Genomic DNA, 18,572 nt, shown 5'->3' with positions numbered 1-18,572 from the left:
TATGGAGTGAATGCGGGTATATTCAAAGGTGCATGGGTTGTGTACTTGGGCTAGACTCTTCAGTAAATCTTGGCAAGGGCAAACGACAAATCTTTGACACAGACCTCTTGTAAATACCCGTTGAGGTCTTAATTTTAGCTACTCGAACGAGCCCATCGGCCCCAGGATGTAAGTCGATGATTCGCCCTAATTTCCAGTCAGAAGGACCAGTTCGATCATCCTTGATGATGATCATGTCGTTACGCTGAAGATTGTCAGTTTCGTGGCGCCACTTGGGGCGCGCCTGCAGATGAGATAGCCAATCTGCACTCCATTTTCTCCAAAAGAGGCGAAACATCCTTTGACCATTCAGGAACTCTGTGTTTAATGAAGAATCCTTAGGGCTTGGCTCAGGGAGTGACATCATCGAATCACCGATTAAAAAATGTGCAGGGGTGAGAGCGTGCAAATCATCTAAATCAGACGTTAAGGGGCATAATGGCCGAGAGTTCAAGCACGCTTCTATCTGGACAAGAATGGTAGGCAGCTGCTCGTACGTCATTCGAATCCCATTAAACGATCGATAAAGATGGGTTTTAACAGCTCTTACGTTGGATTCCCAGAGTCCTCCAAAGTTTGGACTATGTGGAGGATTGAAATGCCACTGAATGTTTCGACGAGTAAGTTCAGGAACTACTGTCTCTTCAATTCCTTTATAGAATTCATTGGTCCACAGCTTTAGAGACTTGTCGGATGAGATAAAGTTGGTTCCACAGTCGCTGTATAGATGTTGACAAAAACCCCTACGTCCGATAAAGCGCTGCAGCGCCCACAGAAAATGCTGTGCCGACATTCCCGTGACTGCTTCCAAATGAATCGCTTTGCTCGCTAAGCAAATGAAAACTGCAATGTATGCTTTACGCACTGTCGCATAATCCTTTTTACTGCCTAAAAAAATTGATGAATTGTATATAAAGTTAGTTGCACACCGCCATGTAAGGTGTTGTGATGAGCGTTCCTTATAACCAAAATCGTCAAGTGGTGGGCCTTTGGAAGGATTATTGGTGTGCGTTGAGACAAGGAGAGCTGCAAAGCATTCTTAAGTCTGCCTTTAACTCTCATGAGCCCCTCATCGTCGAGAAACGGTGATAGCTGGCTGAGTTTGTTGTGTTTGGATAGAAATTTGTTGGATCGTAGTCTTGATAATTCTTCCGAATAGACTTCTTGTTGAACCATCCGCACCAGTGCGAACAAAACCTGTTGAAATTCAGATACCTGAATAGGGCCGGTGAGTCTATCCGCTTTTTTTGACGAGTATTATAAATGAATCGTTTGACGTAGGCTGTAACGAATAAGAGTTTATTATAGGAGAAATATGATTCGATAAATGGTTGCACTTCTATACAAATGTGGGCTCCGATGTGCTTTAAGGATTGCTCTCCTGAAATAAGTTCTGATTTTGGAGACTGAACTGGATTGACTGGCCAATACTCCTCTGAAAGATGCAGCCAATGTGGTCCGTTCCACCAAAGCGTGTGGTGTTTCAGCTGGGAAGGGGTGAGTCCGCGTGTAGCACAATCTGCTGGGTTTTCTTGCGTAAGAACATGTCTCCACTGCGATGGCGAGCTTGCCTCCAGGATTGCTCCAATTCTATTCGACACAAATGTCTTCCAACGCCTAGGGTCACCGCTGATCCAATACAGCACTATCATTGCATCCGACCAGTAGTGTACGGATATGGTGTGATGTGATGCTTGAAGTTGATTGACAATCCAATAGGCTAAATGTGTACACAGCAGGGCTCCGGATAACTCAACTCTCGGAATTGTTAGCGGCTTAACAGGTGTGACTCGACTGCGGGCGGCTAATAAGTTAACCTGCACGGAACCATCCGTACAACTAGCTCGAAGATAAGCGCATGCTGCATACGCCATGGATGATCCATCACAAAACATGTGTAGTTGCAACGTCGAGACATGCCTTAAATCGAAGCCTAACCACCGAGGGATGTGTATCTCTTCAATGTCGGGGAGCTCTTGAATGAGCTGTCGCCACCGCTCGGCGAGTTGATCTGGCAATGGGTCGTCCCAATCTAATGATGCGGGGGGCTTATCCTTGCGCTCGATACGAAAACTCCAAACTTCCCTCAACAGGATTTTCGCAGCGATGATCACTGGTGCCAGGTATCCCAACGGATCGAATAAGCGTGCTACTGTGGATAGTATAGAACGTTTGGTGAATATAGGATTGAGAGAAAACTTAAGATTAAAACCAAAACCATCTTTGTTTGGATGCCAATACAACCCTAAAGTTTTAATGGAGTCCTTATTGTCTATCTCAAAAATGCTACTGTTAGAGAGATCTGTAGTTGGGATGCTTTCTAAGATATCTGGATGGTTGGATGCCCACTTCTTGAGCTCCATGCCTGCTGATTGCAGAGCTGCGATGACATCATTGCGAATTTTTAGAGCTCCGTCGATGGTCTCGTGTCCTGTTTGAACATCGTCCACATAGATTTCTTTTTTAAGGACATGCTCGGCCAGAGGATAGCGTTCGCGCTCGTCGGACGCAATCTGATGTATGACTCGAATCGCTGTGAAGGGTGCCGAGGCAGTGCCAAACGTTACTGTAGTCAAAAAATATTCCTTGATGAGTCCCTTTTCATCGCGCCAGAAAATTCGCTGATACTGGGCATCTTCTTCATGCATATCTATGCAGCGATACATTTTCGTTATATCGGCCACGAAGACATACCGATGGAGACGCCAGTTGAGTATAACTCCTCCAAGATCGTTTTGTAGGGCAGGACCCGTGCATAAAATATCATTCAAAGACCTCCCGTTAGACGTTTTGCGCGAAGCGTCGTATACGACGCGCATCTTTGTAGTTAAACTGTCGTCTTTGATCACCGCATGATGTGGAACGGTGCACGCAGAGATTGAGAGTTGCCTTTGAGCGTTAAACCTAGTGTGTTCTTCCTCACTACCTTTTACCTCTTTTATCTGCTTTAGATCAAAGTACTCTTGAATAGTGCTGGCATACTGTTGACTGAAATCTGGCCGATGATTAAGATTCCTTTCCAGGGCGTGGAAACGGTTTAATGCGATTTGTCTTGACCGGCCGATCACCTGTGTGGGGTCAAACAACGTTTTTAAAGGCAAACGAACTAGATATTTCCCATTCGGCTGACGGATATGAGTTTGTTGAAAATGGTCTTCACACCATTTTTCCTCTGCGTTGAGTTGTCGTGTTGTGGAGACCTGATCCAATTCGAAAAACCTTTGTACCATGTTGTTTAGGTTTGCCAAATTACAACGAATGGAGATTGATGTCGTCTGGGCTGCTTCAGCTGGTCCAAAAACTATCCAGCCCAGCTGTGTGTTTTGTGCAATTGGTTCTGCAACCGTCCCTTTGCGTATGTCCGGAAGCATTAATTGCGGGATAATGTCGACACCGATAAGTAGGTCAATGCGACCCGACTTGATGAAATTAGGATCTGCAAAGGATAACCCTTGGAGATGTTTACAGGACTTAATGTTTACATTTTGTTTTGGTAAATGACCTGTTAGTGACCGAAGGATGAAGGCTGAGGATACGTAGGCATTAAAATCCGATCCTGAACATGAGATTATAGTGAAGTCGGTGCTGTGCCTGCACTGATTATGCGACGTATTACCAATTCCGGTGATCTCAGCTCGAACAGGATGCCGTTTGAGTCTAAGCGCTTGAACGATGTTTTCCGAGATGAGGGTGCCTTCCGAGCCATGGTCGATGAGAGCTCGAACTAAAGCTGACTGCCCAGTGGAGTTATTTACGATCCGAACCAGTGCAGTAGCAAGAAGGGTCGTTGAGTTCAGATGGGAGGCAACTGCGCTGAAGAGTTGCGTTGATGCTGCATTTTGTACCGCGTCTGCGCTCCGACCAGAGTCTGAAGTATGCTGTCGGGATACTCCAGGAGTCAATGAAGGACTTTGTTGAGCATTCGGGAAATGTAACAAAGTGTGGTGCCGTTGACCACATTGCGAGCAGTTTCGGTTGCTGCTGCATTGACTGAGAGAATGGGAAGCACTAAGGCAATTGATGCATGCCTTCGAGCGGTCGACTATAACCTTTCGCGCGAAACAATCCTTGGCAAGGAAGTCCGGGCACCGTCTTAGAACGTGATTCTGTTGGCAGAGCGAGCACCTGATGGATCCAGACTCAAGAGTACTGTGGAAGCTGTGTCCCCTAACAGTGGAGTTTCCCGATGGTCTGGTTGTCTGGCGATGGTTGGTCGATTGTATAGATGATCTAACTGGAACGGCTGGTTTCCTACTCTCGATTAGGTCGATGCTGACCAATCGATTGTGAAGAAACACCTCCAGCTTTGTGAAGGTGGGGATTTCCACGTTGTTGCCCAGGGAATGTTCCCAGGCCTGTGTTGTGCTGATAGGCAGCTTTGTGAGTAAGTGATGTACCAACCAATGATCACAGGAATCAATGGCAATGTGTAGTCGTCGGAATTCACTAATACATACATTTGCCAAGTTTAACAAATTCCTAAGGTCCACCGCGATCTGCTTGGACAGTGGCTCGATTCCGTACAGTGCATTCATATTGTACATGAACTGCAGTCGAGGGTTGTTGTATCGTTTTACCACAAGGTTCCATGCCACTGCATAGTTGGTTTCTGTTAATGCCATATGATGTATACCCTGGTCTCGCCCGTGCCGTAGTGCTTGCTTCAAGAAATGAAATTTTTGAATGTTTGAAAGAGATTGATTTTCAAGTATTAGCTGCGTAAAGCTGTCATAAAAAGATGGCCAATCCACAAAATTTCCTGAAAAGTGGGGTACGGGCAATTTGGGCAGCTGAATTGTGGAAACAGGAATGGGCACAAGGGTGTTGTTTATGGATTGATCACCTGATACCTGTATTGGGACTGGAAACTTGGTTTCGTATTCATCGGCGAAAGAACAATAAATGTGGCTGTATGCTTGCTCAAAATTGTCTTCAACAGCATCCGCAAAATATGAATGCGATCGTAGACATTGCTGTAAAATGAGCGCTTGATGATTTGTGTAAAATTGTTTTGAAAGCTCGTTGAGCTTATTGAGGCGAAACTCATAGAAGGATTTAGTTTTCTTTATTTGACTGTCCTTTTTAGCATTTATAATTAGTTGGGTCAACCTGGAAAATAAGTCCATCTGCATTGCGTACATGTCTCCAAAAGGCTCGACCACAGCCAAAGGTGCCGAGCTCTGTTGTGCCAAATCACTACCATTACTTTCATTTTTACCCATTTTAATGTTTTCCTATTGCACTCTGCTTTGAAATACCACGCACAAATACTCTCACAAACACACTCACCTGTTTCAGACGTTCCGCTCGTGTTGCGATCAAGCTTTGAAGGAAGGGGACGGCAAACTTCACTAGACTAGTGTGTCGCATGAGATGGCAATAGGCATGGGTTGAATCCGCTATTCTCCTCGACTTCTTGATTCCTCCGTTATTCGAGGCTCCGTTATGGCGATGTACGTGGCAAAGGTTGAGTAACTTTGCTGGTTTAAATTAATAATAGATTTGCAAACAAGTAAGCACAAAGATTGAAGTATGTTTACAAATATTGGAAGCTGATGAAGTTATGAGTGTATGTTCCCCTCATGGGCCACCAAAATGTTGTGACGATTCGCACCCGATCGTCAAAGTTGAGCAGAAGTCTACTCTGGGGGTCTTTCACACACTTTGTAAATAAAAACTCAGAAATTTGTTGAACATCACCAGTTGTATTCATTTGTATACTTTCAATCTTTGACTTATTGTTAACTTTGATTTACAAATCGGAAATATGAAAGCTCGGTTATAAACGCGACCAGCTCCTCCTTATGTCTTCTTCGTAGTGTCGTGCTGCTAACATTAGCAGCAGAAATCTAACATTCGCTTTTAAAACTGCTGTTGTCCACTGCTTCTCAGAGTCGCCAGAAAACAGCTGTCTGGCTTCTCCTAATCGACAGAAACACCCGTTCAAGGCCAATACATTTCAGTTAAAACTTCTTTTTCCTGGCATGAAAACTGTGGGCACCACAGTTTTGGCGATTTGTGGACATTAGAGTGGGCGTGGGATAATCGCTTAACAAACTAGCGCTGCGTACGACGATAAGGAATCTTAGTCTCAAATTCCAACTCTGTAGCTCATGTAGTTTCCGAGATCAGAGCGCTCAAACGAACAGACGGACATCGACTCGGCTAGTGGTCCTGATCAAGAATATATATACGTTACGGAGTCGGATACGCTTCCTTGTACCTGTAACACACTTTTCCCCGAATACAATACACCATTATACTTTACGAGTGTCATGTCCACACTAGCGCCCACGTGTTTGCAGAATAAGTAAAAGTGTAGATGCAATTTTCTTTTGATTATCAATATACATTTTGATGTTAAAAATTGTTGAAATCGGACTATCCATTAAAAAGTTATATGCAAATAAAGAAATCGAAGCTATGTTGCGCCATTGCAGGGTGTGCCATTTCGAACAGTCACTTTGGTACATATCTCCATCGCACTCCTCCTCGCTGAGTAACGGGTATTTGATAGTCGATAGCATCGACTATAGCGTCTTCTCTTCTTTTTATACCCATACGCAATGCTTTGCATATCTTATGGTAATTGTTGATATTGCTGCTAATCTCGCTCGCACCCAAAACGGCTTTGTTCAATCTTGTGTTCAATCTTGTTCTTGGACAGCGCCAGTTTATTTCAGAAGGGTGTCATGTCAATATACATTTTGATGTTAAAAATTGTTGAAATCGGACTATCCATTAAAAAGTTATATGCAAATAAAGAAATCGAAGCTATGTAGCGCCATTGCATGGTGTGCCATTTTGAACAGTCGCTTTGGTACATATCTCCGTCGCACTCCTCCTCGCTGAGTAACGGGTATTTGATAGTCGATGTAATCGACTATAGCGTTGTCTCTTCTTTTTATACCCATACGCAATGCTTTGCATATCTTATGGTAATTGTTGATATTGCTGCTAATCTCGCACGCACCCAAAACGGCTTTGTTCAATCTTGTGGAAGCATCGATTTAATGGATAACAACTTTACTTTCATTAGTCTTCTAATACCGTACTAAATGAACTGCTCTTTTAATTTCACATAATTCATCGCATTCCCCGATTTTATCTGACGCACAGAAAGCGCATCACTTACTGGGTTTGCAATCTTCCATCCGTTATTACAATTTAAACAATAAAATAAGAGTTGTTTGTGCCTAACCGATGTAGACACTTCTGGGTCAGACCGCGAGACAAGGGGGTAATGAGCACTTGTAGCTGGCACGGGGACGCTTTGATGGCAGGACGATTGCGTCGCAGCAATGGCAACTATGGTTACTGCTGTGCCGGACCAAAGGCGTTGCTGGAGCTGCGCTGAGGGTGAGCTAACGTGGTTAGCTGCTAGTTGAGATAGTGTATTACGAGCCCTATTCCCAGAGGTTGGAAGTAGAGCCGCGGAGTTATGAGGTGTGGATAACTAATTTATTCTTCATTTGATACCTGCTTATATACTACTTGGAACACGGAAGATTAGTGTAATGTTTAGTGAAACAAGCTATATTTTAAAGTAGGTCAGGGGATGCGTAGTTGGCTCGGCTGACACTTCAAAAGGTTCTGACTGCATTGGCGGGTCAGTGTGCCGTTGAGTGGATGAGACGGTGTGTTAGTGCGACATATAATATGCTGATCAGCAATTCTTATCTGCAGTGAGTGCTATTGAGCGCCTGGTACAGTTACCAACTTGGCTTCTGCTTGATTTGTTGGGTGTGGTCATGTTGAGTATCTTTGGGTATGAACATTCTCCCCCCCATTGAGGGGTACCCTCAATTAAGGCGTGATGTCGGTCAGCCCTTGGCCGAATTGTATAGAAAGCACCTAACAAACCATTGACCGAGGAGGATCTTTCCTTCAACTGCGGCGGTTCGTGTTTGTGCTTCAGGTCCGTCACATCTTCTTGATGCTGCTTAACACTCCCCTTTGCGATAAAATTGACATAACCGTGGGGACTGAAATAGTGCCCACGTAGAACTTGATCATTTGGCACGTCTATGGTATGTGGACCTTCTGCAAGAAAACTAAGATATTTCTTGGTTAAGTTTAGAAATGTTGAACAAAAGTCAGCATTGTAGGTTTTAAACTGATGAGAAGTCGGTTCTATATTAATTGGTTTTTCTTTTGCCGTATAAAGTTTAGTCAGCTGCAATGAACCATTATATGTATCGGTTGATTCTCGATCGGACGAGTCAGTGCCGCTAGTTCTTGATTGCCGACATATATCTTCAGGCTCTTTTATTTTCTGATCCAACAATGCTACGTTCGTTAAATGAATCCCTTCATCATCGAGTGAAGACTCATTTTGCCGTTTGCTTTCTTCTATATCAAATTGATTATTATTCATCGGATTTTGATTTTTTGTTGGCTCATAAGCAGCGTTCGGTCCTGCAAAATCACCTCTGTCCTCTACCAGAATAGGGTTGATTTCCGTATCAGATGAGGTTTCTTTATCGAGAAAACCTGTGATTACATAACCAAGCCTTGTGCCTTGGGCCAACGGTCTATTAGGTCATAGTTCAAGAAGTTCACCGGTTATTAGACGAGACAATACTTCAACCCCTAAGGTCAGGTCAATGGGTCCTGGTTGCCGAAAGTCAGGATCTGCTAACGGCAGTCCCTCGGGAATATTAAGATCGGTTGCAATCGATACTGACGGTTGGTCTGTAATGACTGTGGGCATAATAAATACCTCTAATAGTGTTTCAAACCCTGATGTACATGATGAGAGCTTTAGTTTTGATCTGATTGCTGTTGATTTTTTCCTCCGATTCCAGATATTTCAATCAGTGGCATTTCCTTAAGAGATAGCAGATCTGCCATCCTCCTTGAGATAAGATTCACCTGTGATCCACCATCTATTACAGCGCGACATGTTTGTAGGTAATCCGTTGCCCCTTGTAATGATACCTTGGCGGTCGCGAGGAGAGTATATCCTCTAGGGTTGTCGTACAGGATTGAAGCCCAGGATTTTGTGCTGACATCGAAGTTTTTAAGAGTACTCATTGAGTTTTTCATAGTGTCATGTAAGGCCCTTAGTTGGCGCGAGGAGCCGTCTATAGGATTATGGTCAATAATTTTTGCAATGGCGGCGAATACTAGTTTTTTTCCGTTCTGATACCTGGCCTTCAAACGCAACCAGGTGTCGTCATAGCCACCCTGTGAGAAGACTGTGTCTGTCAAAACGTTCCTCGCTTCACCACGAAGCGAACTCTGTAGAATATGTAGTTTTTGACTGGCCGAGTATGGTTTATTATGTACCAATTCCAGAAAGAGATCATGGAACCGAGGCCACTCTAGATACTCACCGTTGAACTCCGGAATGCTAATTGGCGGAAGTGCCAAGATTAGGCTCATTGGCGCGTCGTTTTCTCGTAGCAGGTTTATTTCGTATTCCTCGTATAATGTGTGGAATTGGGCTAGCTCTGCTTCTGCCAGAGCTGCGGCCCCAGGTGTGCTGTCCAATTCGTCGTAGGCTTGCCTCAGTAACGCCCAATGGAGATCCGGGTGCCTTTGTAGGGCTTGGGTGACGGTTGGGGCGTTCGAGTCTAATGTTAATGATGACTCAAATTCGTTGCATCTTCGCTGCAACTGTCGGATCAACGTGTCTATTGCGGAATCTCCTTTGACTTGATCTTTTGTTGTGAGCTTGATGTTGGCCGAAGTTCGTCTGGGGGCCTTCGGAAGCCCGCTTCCAGTCGGCATGTTGTCCAGAAAGATATTCTGATATTTTTCGACCAGCTCCGCAAGTGCTAATTATCGTGAAGAGTACTCACTTCCAGTGGGTAATGCCGCTTGCTGGACATCTTCATCTAGGTCGTAAAACTACTGCCAGAGATCATTTAACTGATTTAGCTTACCGGAATAATAGCCGTCTCGATGGCGTCGGTAGGCAGAATCCTTGCCATAATTCTTAATGAGCTGTTGGATTTTCCCTTGCAGCTCGTTTTGGGTGTCTAGTAATCGATTGTGTAAATCGATTCTTGTGTGACTTGTTTCCTCTATGAATGAAGTAGACATATTGTGTGTCTTGGAAACAAAGAATCTTGTGAAGCTGGATGAAGCTGAGCATCCTGTGAAGCTGGATGAAGCTCACATTCCTGTGACGCTGGAAGAAGAAACGTATCCTGTGAAGCTGGATGAATCTGTGAGTCCTGTGAAGCTGGATTATGCTGAGTTCCTGTGACGCTGGAAGAAGAAGCGTATCCTGTGAAGCTGGATGAAGCTGACGATCCAGTGACACTGGATAAAGCTGACGATCCTGTGACGCTGGAAGACGAAGCGTAGGCAGTGAAGCTGGATTAAGCTGACGATCCTGTGACGCTGGATGAAGAAACGTATCCTGTGAAGCTGGATGAGCTAAGGTTTCCAGGGCGGGTGGATGTGGTGAACTTAACGGGTCTTCTCACCAGTCAGAGGTTCAGTCTTTGGTGGGAACGGGATTGCTTGAGTGTGATCCTTTATTGGTAAAGGATCACGTCGGGGTCACCAATGTTTGTGCCTAACCGAAGTAGACACTTCTGGGTCACACCGCGGGACAAGGGGGTAATGAGCACTGGGCACGGGGACGCTTTGATGGCAGGACGATCGCGTCGCGGCAATGGTAACGATGGTTACGGCGATGCCGGACCACAGGCGATGCTGGAGCTGCGCTGAGAGTGAGCTAACTTGGTAAGCTGCTAGTTGAGATAGTGTATTACGAGCCCTATTCCCAGATGTAGGAAGTAGAACCTCGGAGCTATGAGGTGTGTTGATAACTGATTTATTCTTCATTTGATACATGCTTATGTAATACTTGGAACACGGAAGTTTAGTGTAATGATTAGTGAAATAAGCTACATTCTAAAGTAGGTCAATGAATTATGATTATGGTAGCAGTTTGTGTAGTTGGATCGGCTGACACTGCAACATGTGCTGACTGCATTGGCGGGTCAGTGTGCCATTGAGTCGGTGAGACAGTGAGTTGGTGAGACATATAATATGCTGATCAGCAATTCTCCTATGCAGTGGGTGCTACTGAGCGCCTGGTACTGACACTGCAACATGTGCTGACTGCATTGGCGGGTCAGTGTGCCGTTGAGTCGGTGAGAAGGTGAGTTATTGCGACATATAAAAAGCTGATCAGCAATTCGCATCTGCAGTGAGTGCTACTGAGTTCCTGGTACTGTTCCCAACCTGGCTTCTGCTTGATTTGTCGGGTGTGGTCATGTTGAGTATCTTTGGGTACGAACAAGAGTCTTCGCTGGTAGCAATTTGAAAAACACTGTATCCCTTTCCAAAAATCGAAGATTTCCAGAAACGTCCGCTGGCCGCTGCAGCAGTTAACGCTTCCTACACAAAGATTCGACCACATCAATTTGGACATCATCGGACCATTACCCGAAAGCCCACTTAAGACCCGGGTCCGGGAGGAGCTCTATCGCGAGATACACCGAGAGAGACGGTGGTGAGGAGCAACCGTGGGTACACCCTACACCTACACCCTACACCCTACACCCTACACCCATCAGCGCAGCAAGTCAGCCGTAGGCAACTGCGGCGAGCCAGCCGAGCCTGGCTGGAGGCGTTCCTCGAACCTACAAGAGGCGACGCCGATGAGGAGATGCCAACCCTGGTGGCAGTCGAGCAGTCTAACACCAAGGTTACAGCCACAGAGCCGGACGATGAAGTCGAAGGCCCCCATCCACCCATTTTCGCGAGCTGGGCGGAAGAGATGGATTGGATGGAGACAGACGCCCGGTACCCACGCAGGACCAAGCAGAAGCCGCACTGGTGCAGGACGCAGCGGCGTTGCGCAGCGACGACCGCTCCCGCCAATCAACACTGGAGGGCGTGGAGCGGATTGTCCCTCCACCACATTGGCGCAACAGGGTGGAGGGGAACCGCCTGCCGCGATCCCTTGTGGACCACATCTCACCGCAGGAACGCAGCGGACGTCGTGTGGACCGGAAGTTCCTCTTCCGAGCAGGGGAAGTGGAATTCCGGGTCCACATCAATAAGCGGGACGAGATCACCATTTCGCAACGCCCCCCGAAGTAGGAGGGGAATGTAAGGAACCGTACGGCTCCTCACAAATAGAAGTATGAGTAGATAAGTTTAGTATTAATCGTATTAGTAGATAAGTTCAGTATTAATCGTAGGTTAAGATTAGGCACGAACAGCCACACACGATAGTCAAGCGGAACACCCACCGCTAGCGAGCCAAAGCTCACCTCACACACACACAAAGCGCGAGAGCTCACCACGAAAAACTGGCACGCGCCAACTCCAGCCACAGGAGTGAGGGAGAGGACAATAGGATCGCGACATACACGGGGATTCGCACGCCAGCGAAATCATCCCCCGAAATCTGGCACACGCCAGGGGCCCGCTCAAGTGCGAGCGAGAGGAAGATAAGATCATGGAAGTTTCGAGAAAAACGGCTTCAAGACAAGAAGCTGGACACAAACTGGGAGTCAGTGATTTGCGAGTGGTCGATTGACACGGACGAACAAAAGTGAAGAGAGGCAGCGGTCGTTTTGACGCTGGCCCAGGCGAGTGGCGACAAAAGACCTTTCGAGGAGCAACGAGGAGTACAACAAGAACAAGACAAACCAACGGTCTTTTGACGCTGGCCCGGCAGGAGCAGCAGCAGCAGGACGAGGACAGGGACGGTGTAGATCTCCCGGTCCAGGACCAGCGGCGAGAAGATCTGCGCCGCAAGACAAGAAAACACACGCACCCGACGACGTGTGTGTGGAGGAGTGAGATGGGTGAATGAGATGCAAGACCCGCACCGAGTGGCCACGAAAACTTCCAAGCCGGCCATCAACCACGTGTTTGGAAGGTTTTCCGATGTCGATGCGGTGTTACAAGGTTAGGGTAGGTTACAGACGCCCCTAGAATTATGTGTTCAAGTGCTAGATCTAGAAATTAAGCTACGAGAAAAATATGTAAGAAACTTGCAAAAGGCAATATTACAGCAGAGATACTAAAACGAGGAATATGAAGAAAACTCTTGAATAAAACCTGAATTGTTGACTTAAAATTTATAATAAAATGTTTCATGTCTATCTTGGCCCGGGGTCGGACAAGCCGACCGGAAAATACCGTCATTTTAGGCTGACCCCCGAATAAGTCTCGTGTCCGGGGTCGCTTACCACTTGCCGGCGCCCCTGCTCCACCAGTGTCTGCCGGCGGTAAAGTGGGGACTCCGTCAAGTTTGGCCAAAAGAGCACGTGTGACCCCCTCGGCGAATGCTAAGTGAGATCAGGCGTGCCGGCTAGATCGTAACCCAGGCCACAGCACAAAATGTCGGGCTTGTGCGACATAAAGAACCCCCTCCAAGAGATATTTTGCCCCTTTCCGGTCACTTGTGGCTCTTGCCACGAGTCAGACCCAATAGGCGTACCTGAAGAGTGACCCGCGGGGCCTTTATTTACCTTATTGTATCCAAATAAACATTTTTCTCAGTCTTATTGATCGATTAAATGGGGCGGATAACTTCCACCTAGCGCCCGCCTACCAGTTATCTCCAATCCATGTCCCATCCTTTATACATTTTTCTGTAAATTGGATTCTGGCCAGACTGAGCCGCATCCCAGCCTAAGAAACTACTTTACACAGCCGATAAGAAAATCTCAAACATTGGTTTAGATTTCTTGCAGCACTTTAACCCCCTTCTTGATTTTAAAAACTCGAAGTTAGTTGATGTCGAAACACGCCTATCATGTTGCGGCATATTTAGCCAACAATCAGTTGCCGAGATCAAGACATATAACATTGACTGCAAGTTCTCCAAACTACTGCGACATCACACAGCTTAACTCATCATCACCAGGAGATACGGGGCAGACTTACAGGCAGGCGGTTGCATAGTTGGGAGTGCTCTGAAGTTTACTCGTTTAAAGTCAGTGAAGCGACGGTCGTTACCTTTCACAACGAAAGCCTCTCTCACGCGCACACGCACTCTGTCTGAATTTTTTAATATTTGAAATTCCGCAAATGCAGGCACCTGGATACAGGGACGGCAAAGGGCAGAAGGCCAAGGATCGGGCTAAATTCCAACCCCTCCGCCGCGCCGGTGCCTATCAAAAGGGGCACTGGGGACCGAAAAGGGGCGGTATATCCCCCAACGTACGTCAAGGGGAAATCTGTGACCAGCGCGGGAGCCTCCCTAGAGCAAGCCGGGAAGCTTGAGATGGAGGAGGCTGAAAACCCTTTCGTGGGCAGATCAGTGGTGGCAAGATCTGCACGCCATCCGAGGGAAAAGGGGACCGATGGAGTTGTAGAGGCATTTAAAAGGGGCGGAAAGCTCGCCCAATCGGCGGCTCGACCGATATGCAGTTGATCCAGCTAAACCTGAACCGCTGCAGGGCCGCGCAGGACCTCCTGAAGCAGACGGTGCGCGAACTGGGTTCTGAGGTGGCGAGCCCTACAGAGTGGAAAGAAGTAACGATTGGGTCACGGATCGCACAGGCAAAGCGGCACTCATGCGGGATTCGATGGCAGCATAGGGGTTCGTCTGAGCGAACGTAGGCGGCACATGGCTCTACAGCTGCTACGTGGCCCCCAGTCTATCACTGACGACCTTTAGCAAGATCATCGACGAGCTGAGCAGCGACCTGAGAGGACGGAGCAACGTGGAGATCGGAGGCGGCTTTAATGCCTGGGCCGAGGAATGGGGCTCCCTTATACCAACGCCAGAAGACGCACCATCCTTTAAGCTATTGCGTCGCTGGGCATCGTCCTTTTGAACGAGGGCTCCCAGCACACCTTCAACAGATCTGGGACCGTTTCAATCATCGACCTATCGTTCGCGAACAGTACCGTAGTCCGTAGCACACGTGTTGCACAGGTGTTCACGGCCAGCGACCATGAAGCCATTCTGCTGACAGTTGGCGGTCCACCGTGCCAAAGTCAGCCGACGACCGGGCCAAGGAAAGCCTACCGCCAGGACACCTTTAGGCCTCAGACCTTTGCAGGACCTGTATTCATGCCAGGAGGTTGGTCCAAAGGGCGAAAGGCACTGTAAGCCTCTCAGCCTGCAACTCGAGCTTCAGGAGTGCAAAGAAGGCACTTAAAGTGGCGATAAGGGACAGCAAGAGGGAAAGCTACCTCAAGCTCTGCAACGAGATGGAAAACGACCCATAAGGAAGAGCCTATAAAGAGGTGGTCAAACGTGTAAATGTCGGCAATAGGTCACCCACTGACCCGGCGGTCCTGGAAGGTATCGTCCAAGTGCTGTTTCCAGAAGGTCGCTCCCATTCCATCCCCCGATGGACGCGACAAGTTGGGAGACCGATATGTTCGCTCACGGAGACGGAACTATTATTTGTGGCAAGAAACTTGAAGAACAGGAAGGCACCTAGGCCGGATTTGGTACCGAACAGTGCAGTGAGGACCCTGCTATCCCTCCACCCGGATGCGCATCGCTCTACAACACGTGCCTGCTGGGAGGGACCTTTCCCGACAGGTGGAAACGCCAAAAGCCCCTTCTCCTGTAAAAGCCAGGGAAACCAGCAGGAGAAGCCTCATCTTATAGACCCATCTGCCTGCTGGACAATTTAGGCAAGGTCTTCGAAAGGGTCATAGCAACGAGACTTAACGCTGCTATGGAGGGTGCCGGTGGACTCTCTTTCAACCAATAAGGTTTCCGGAAAGAGAAATCCCCACTGAACGCGATAGAAAGGGTCACCAACATTGCGGCTAAAGCCATCGCTGGTACCAGATGGAAAGGTGGGACGAAGAAGTACTGTCTAATGGTCATCCTGGACATACGGGACGCATTCTACTCAGCCGATTGGCGGAGGACACTGGAGGCACTACGGTCCTTCAACATACCGGAATACCTGCTGAATGTAGTGCACGCTACCTCAGCAAAGGGGAGCTGGTCCTAGAAACCTCTTTGGGTCGCAGGACATACGAGGTGAACACGATGTATGACGAAGGTCTAAAGCTCACAATGACAAGCAGCACCGATAAAGTTGGCTTTGCAGATGTTGTCGCGCTGGTTGTGGTGGCCAAGGAAGTTGCTGCCGTGGAAGCAGCTGCAAACTGCGCGATTCGAGCAGTGGAGGAGTGGCTTTCAGTGGCGGGCCTGGAGCTGGCCTCACACAAAACAGAAGCGGTGCTGATATCAAGCAGGAAAGCAGTGCAGTCGGCGCATATCCAGATCGAAGGGACAACGATATCATCTCAGCGTGCTATAAGGTACCTGGGAGTCATGTTGGACACCCGCCTCTCCTATCGCAGCAGGACCGACGTAGGGTCCTCGCGACCGTTGTCAAGTCGCAGTTGTTGTACGCTGCTCCAATGTGGGCCGATGCCACGGCTGTTAGCAGCTACATGCGAGGGGTCAACTCGACGTACCACCTGTGTGCCGTCAGAATAGCGAGTGCCTTAACGACGATCTCGGACGACGCAGCGCTTGTCATTGCGGGCCAAGTTCCCCTATGTGAACCGATGCGGGAGGCCAAGTAGGTACGAGCGGATCTAGCAGGCGAACACAGAACCAAGGCCGAGGTGAAGAGGAAAACCAGGATCCATAGCGTCGACAAATGGCAGGCAGCCTGGGACAACTTCAGCAAGGGACGCTGGACGCACCAGCTCATCCCCAGCATAGAGCCATGGGTAAATAGGAAGCACGGCCAGGTAGACTTCTAGCTTCCTTAAGCGCTTCGGCCACGACACGGAGGACGGTTTCCCAGAGTGCGGCAGTGGGATTGTTGATGAGCGTCCTCACGTCCGCACGTCCTGTTTGTCTGTCGCCGCCTCGGCTATGATCGTCAAATGCTGAAGGGGATCGGCGGGGCAAGAGTTCGGCCAGAAACTTTTGTTGTTTGGGAAGCGACGGCAGCCTACGCAGCGAAGGTACTGCGAACGCTGCGTCGCGAGAGAAAGGGAAGGAGAGAAGCTACAGCCTAGGTGGCTACCATTGCGCAAAACAATACCTTGCGGTGATACCGCGCAGTCACGGCCCCCTACTCTTCTTGCTTGTACTTATTGTATATACGTGTAGGTAAAAAAGGAATATTAAAAAACAAGGAAGAACGCTATAGTCGAGTACCTCGACTATCAGATACTCGTTACTCAGCTAATGGGACCAAAGGGAAATGGAGATATGCAAGCAGCAAAGCGAGATTGAAATGCGCCACCTACCGGCGGTAGACAGGTTTAAGCATTATGGGCGTTAGAGTGGGCGTGCCAAATTTTTTTTGGATCAATCGATAGGTATCGACGAGAACAATAGATTTCAGTTAAAATTTTTATTCTAGCATCAAAACTGTAAGAGCCACAATTTTGGGCGGTTTGTGGGCGTTAGAGTGGGCGTGTCACATTTCTGAAACAAACTTGCGCTGCGCAGGAATCTCAGGAATCTGCATTCCTAACGCCAGTATTGTAGCTCTTATAGTTTCCGAGATCTCAGCGTTCATACGGACAGACGGACAGACGGACATGGCTAGATCGACTCGGCTAGTGATCCTGATCAAGAATATATATACTTTGTGGGGTCGGAAACGCTTCCTTCTGCCTGTTACATACTTTCCGACGAATCTCTTACTCTACGAGTAACGGGTATAAATATCCTCCTCAAGCATCAACCGCCAACGTTACACACTGCATTGAAACCAAAGTCTCTCCACCATTCGCTAGGCCCAGAAGACTTACTCCAGAAAAACTTCAAGCAGCAAAAAGTGAGTTCCAGTATCTGATCAGCATCAGCGTTTCCCGCGCGTCAAAGTCGCAAAGGAACTACGCAGGTTCTTGGCAATGATGCACTTCAACAGGCGATTCTTGCCAAATGCAATTCAACATCAGACACCGCTTAACCAACTAATCCCTGGTAATACGAAGAATGATTCAACTCCAATCACTTGGGCTGCCGCCACCACCAATGATTTCGATAAATGTAAACGAACTCTTGCAGAGGCTACATTACTTGTACACCCACCACCATCAGCGCCATAGTCTCTCTACAGAGATGCAAGCGATTTCGCAGTTGGATCAGTACTACATCGAGTCGTTGGCGGCCAGTTCCAACCAATGGGATTTTTCAGTGTAAGATTAACTGATTAACGCAAGTATAGCACATATGATCGAGAGCTACATGCTTGAAGGAAGAACGTTTGATATTCGCACAGATCATAAACCTTTTGGTATAAGCATTTTCGCAAAATCCAGAAAAAACGTCCCCACGGCTACTTTGACAATTCACTATTTCATGTGGCTGAAATTGAAAACACTACCACTGACACACTTTTCCGCATCTCAACCATAAAAAGCGAAACTAACGACTACAACCAACTCAGCATCGCACCAGCAAGTTGCGAAGAACTTAAACGGCTACTGAACGTCAACTTCACAGCATTGCAGTTAAAGTCAATCAGCTTTCCCAACTCTAACAATTCGATAATTTGCGATCTATCTACTTCCAGAGTGTGACATTTTGTTCCAGAGCCTCTAAGAAAGAACGTCATCAGCAAACTACACAACGTTTCTCATAGTGGAGTTGGATCAACGGT

General features: G+C 47.5%; 2 protein-coding genes across 2 annotated transcripts; one reads left to right on the top strand and one right to left on the bottom strand.

Moving 5' to 3' along the window:
- Positions 1-1,097: 1,097 nt before the first annotated feature.
- Positions 1,098-9,881, bottom strand: LOC139354658 (uncharacterized). The gene is made up of 5 exons (XM_070998903.1): positions 9,846-9,881; positions 7,903-7,993; positions 3,542-4,648; positions 1,385-3,475; positions 1,098-1,321 (listed from the first exon to the last, which is right to left on the bottom strand). The coding sequence occupies exons 1-5, from the start codon at positions 9,879-9,881 to the stop codon at positions 1,098-1,100; spliced, it is 3,549 nt and encodes a 1,182-aa protein (XP_070855004.1).
- Positions 9,882-15,500: 5,619 nt separating this feature from the next.
- Positions 15,501-18,112, top strand: LOC139354657 (uncharacterized). Its single transcript, XM_070998902.1, has 3 exons — positions 15,501-16,312; positions 16,531-16,680; positions 17,978-18,112. Exons 1-3 carry the CDS (start codon positions 15,779-15,781, stop codon positions 18,110-18,112), a joined length of 819 nt encoding a protein of 272 aa, XP_070855003.1. The 5' UTR covers positions 15,501-15,778.
- Positions 18,113-18,572: the final 460 nt, after the last annotated feature.

This window comes from Drosophila suzukii, unplaced genomic scaffold (assembly GCF_043229965.1).
Source record: "Drosophila suzukii unplaced genomic scaffold, CBGP_Dsuzu_IsoJpt1.0 scf_12, whole genome shotgun sequence".
In the NCBI taxonomy this organism is placed as follows: Eukaryota; Metazoa; Arthropoda; class Insecta; order Diptera; family Drosophilidae; genus Drosophila; species Drosophila suzukii.
Note: the sequence above shows the minus strand (reverse complement) of the source record. Positions and strands in the feature narration are given on the sequence as shown.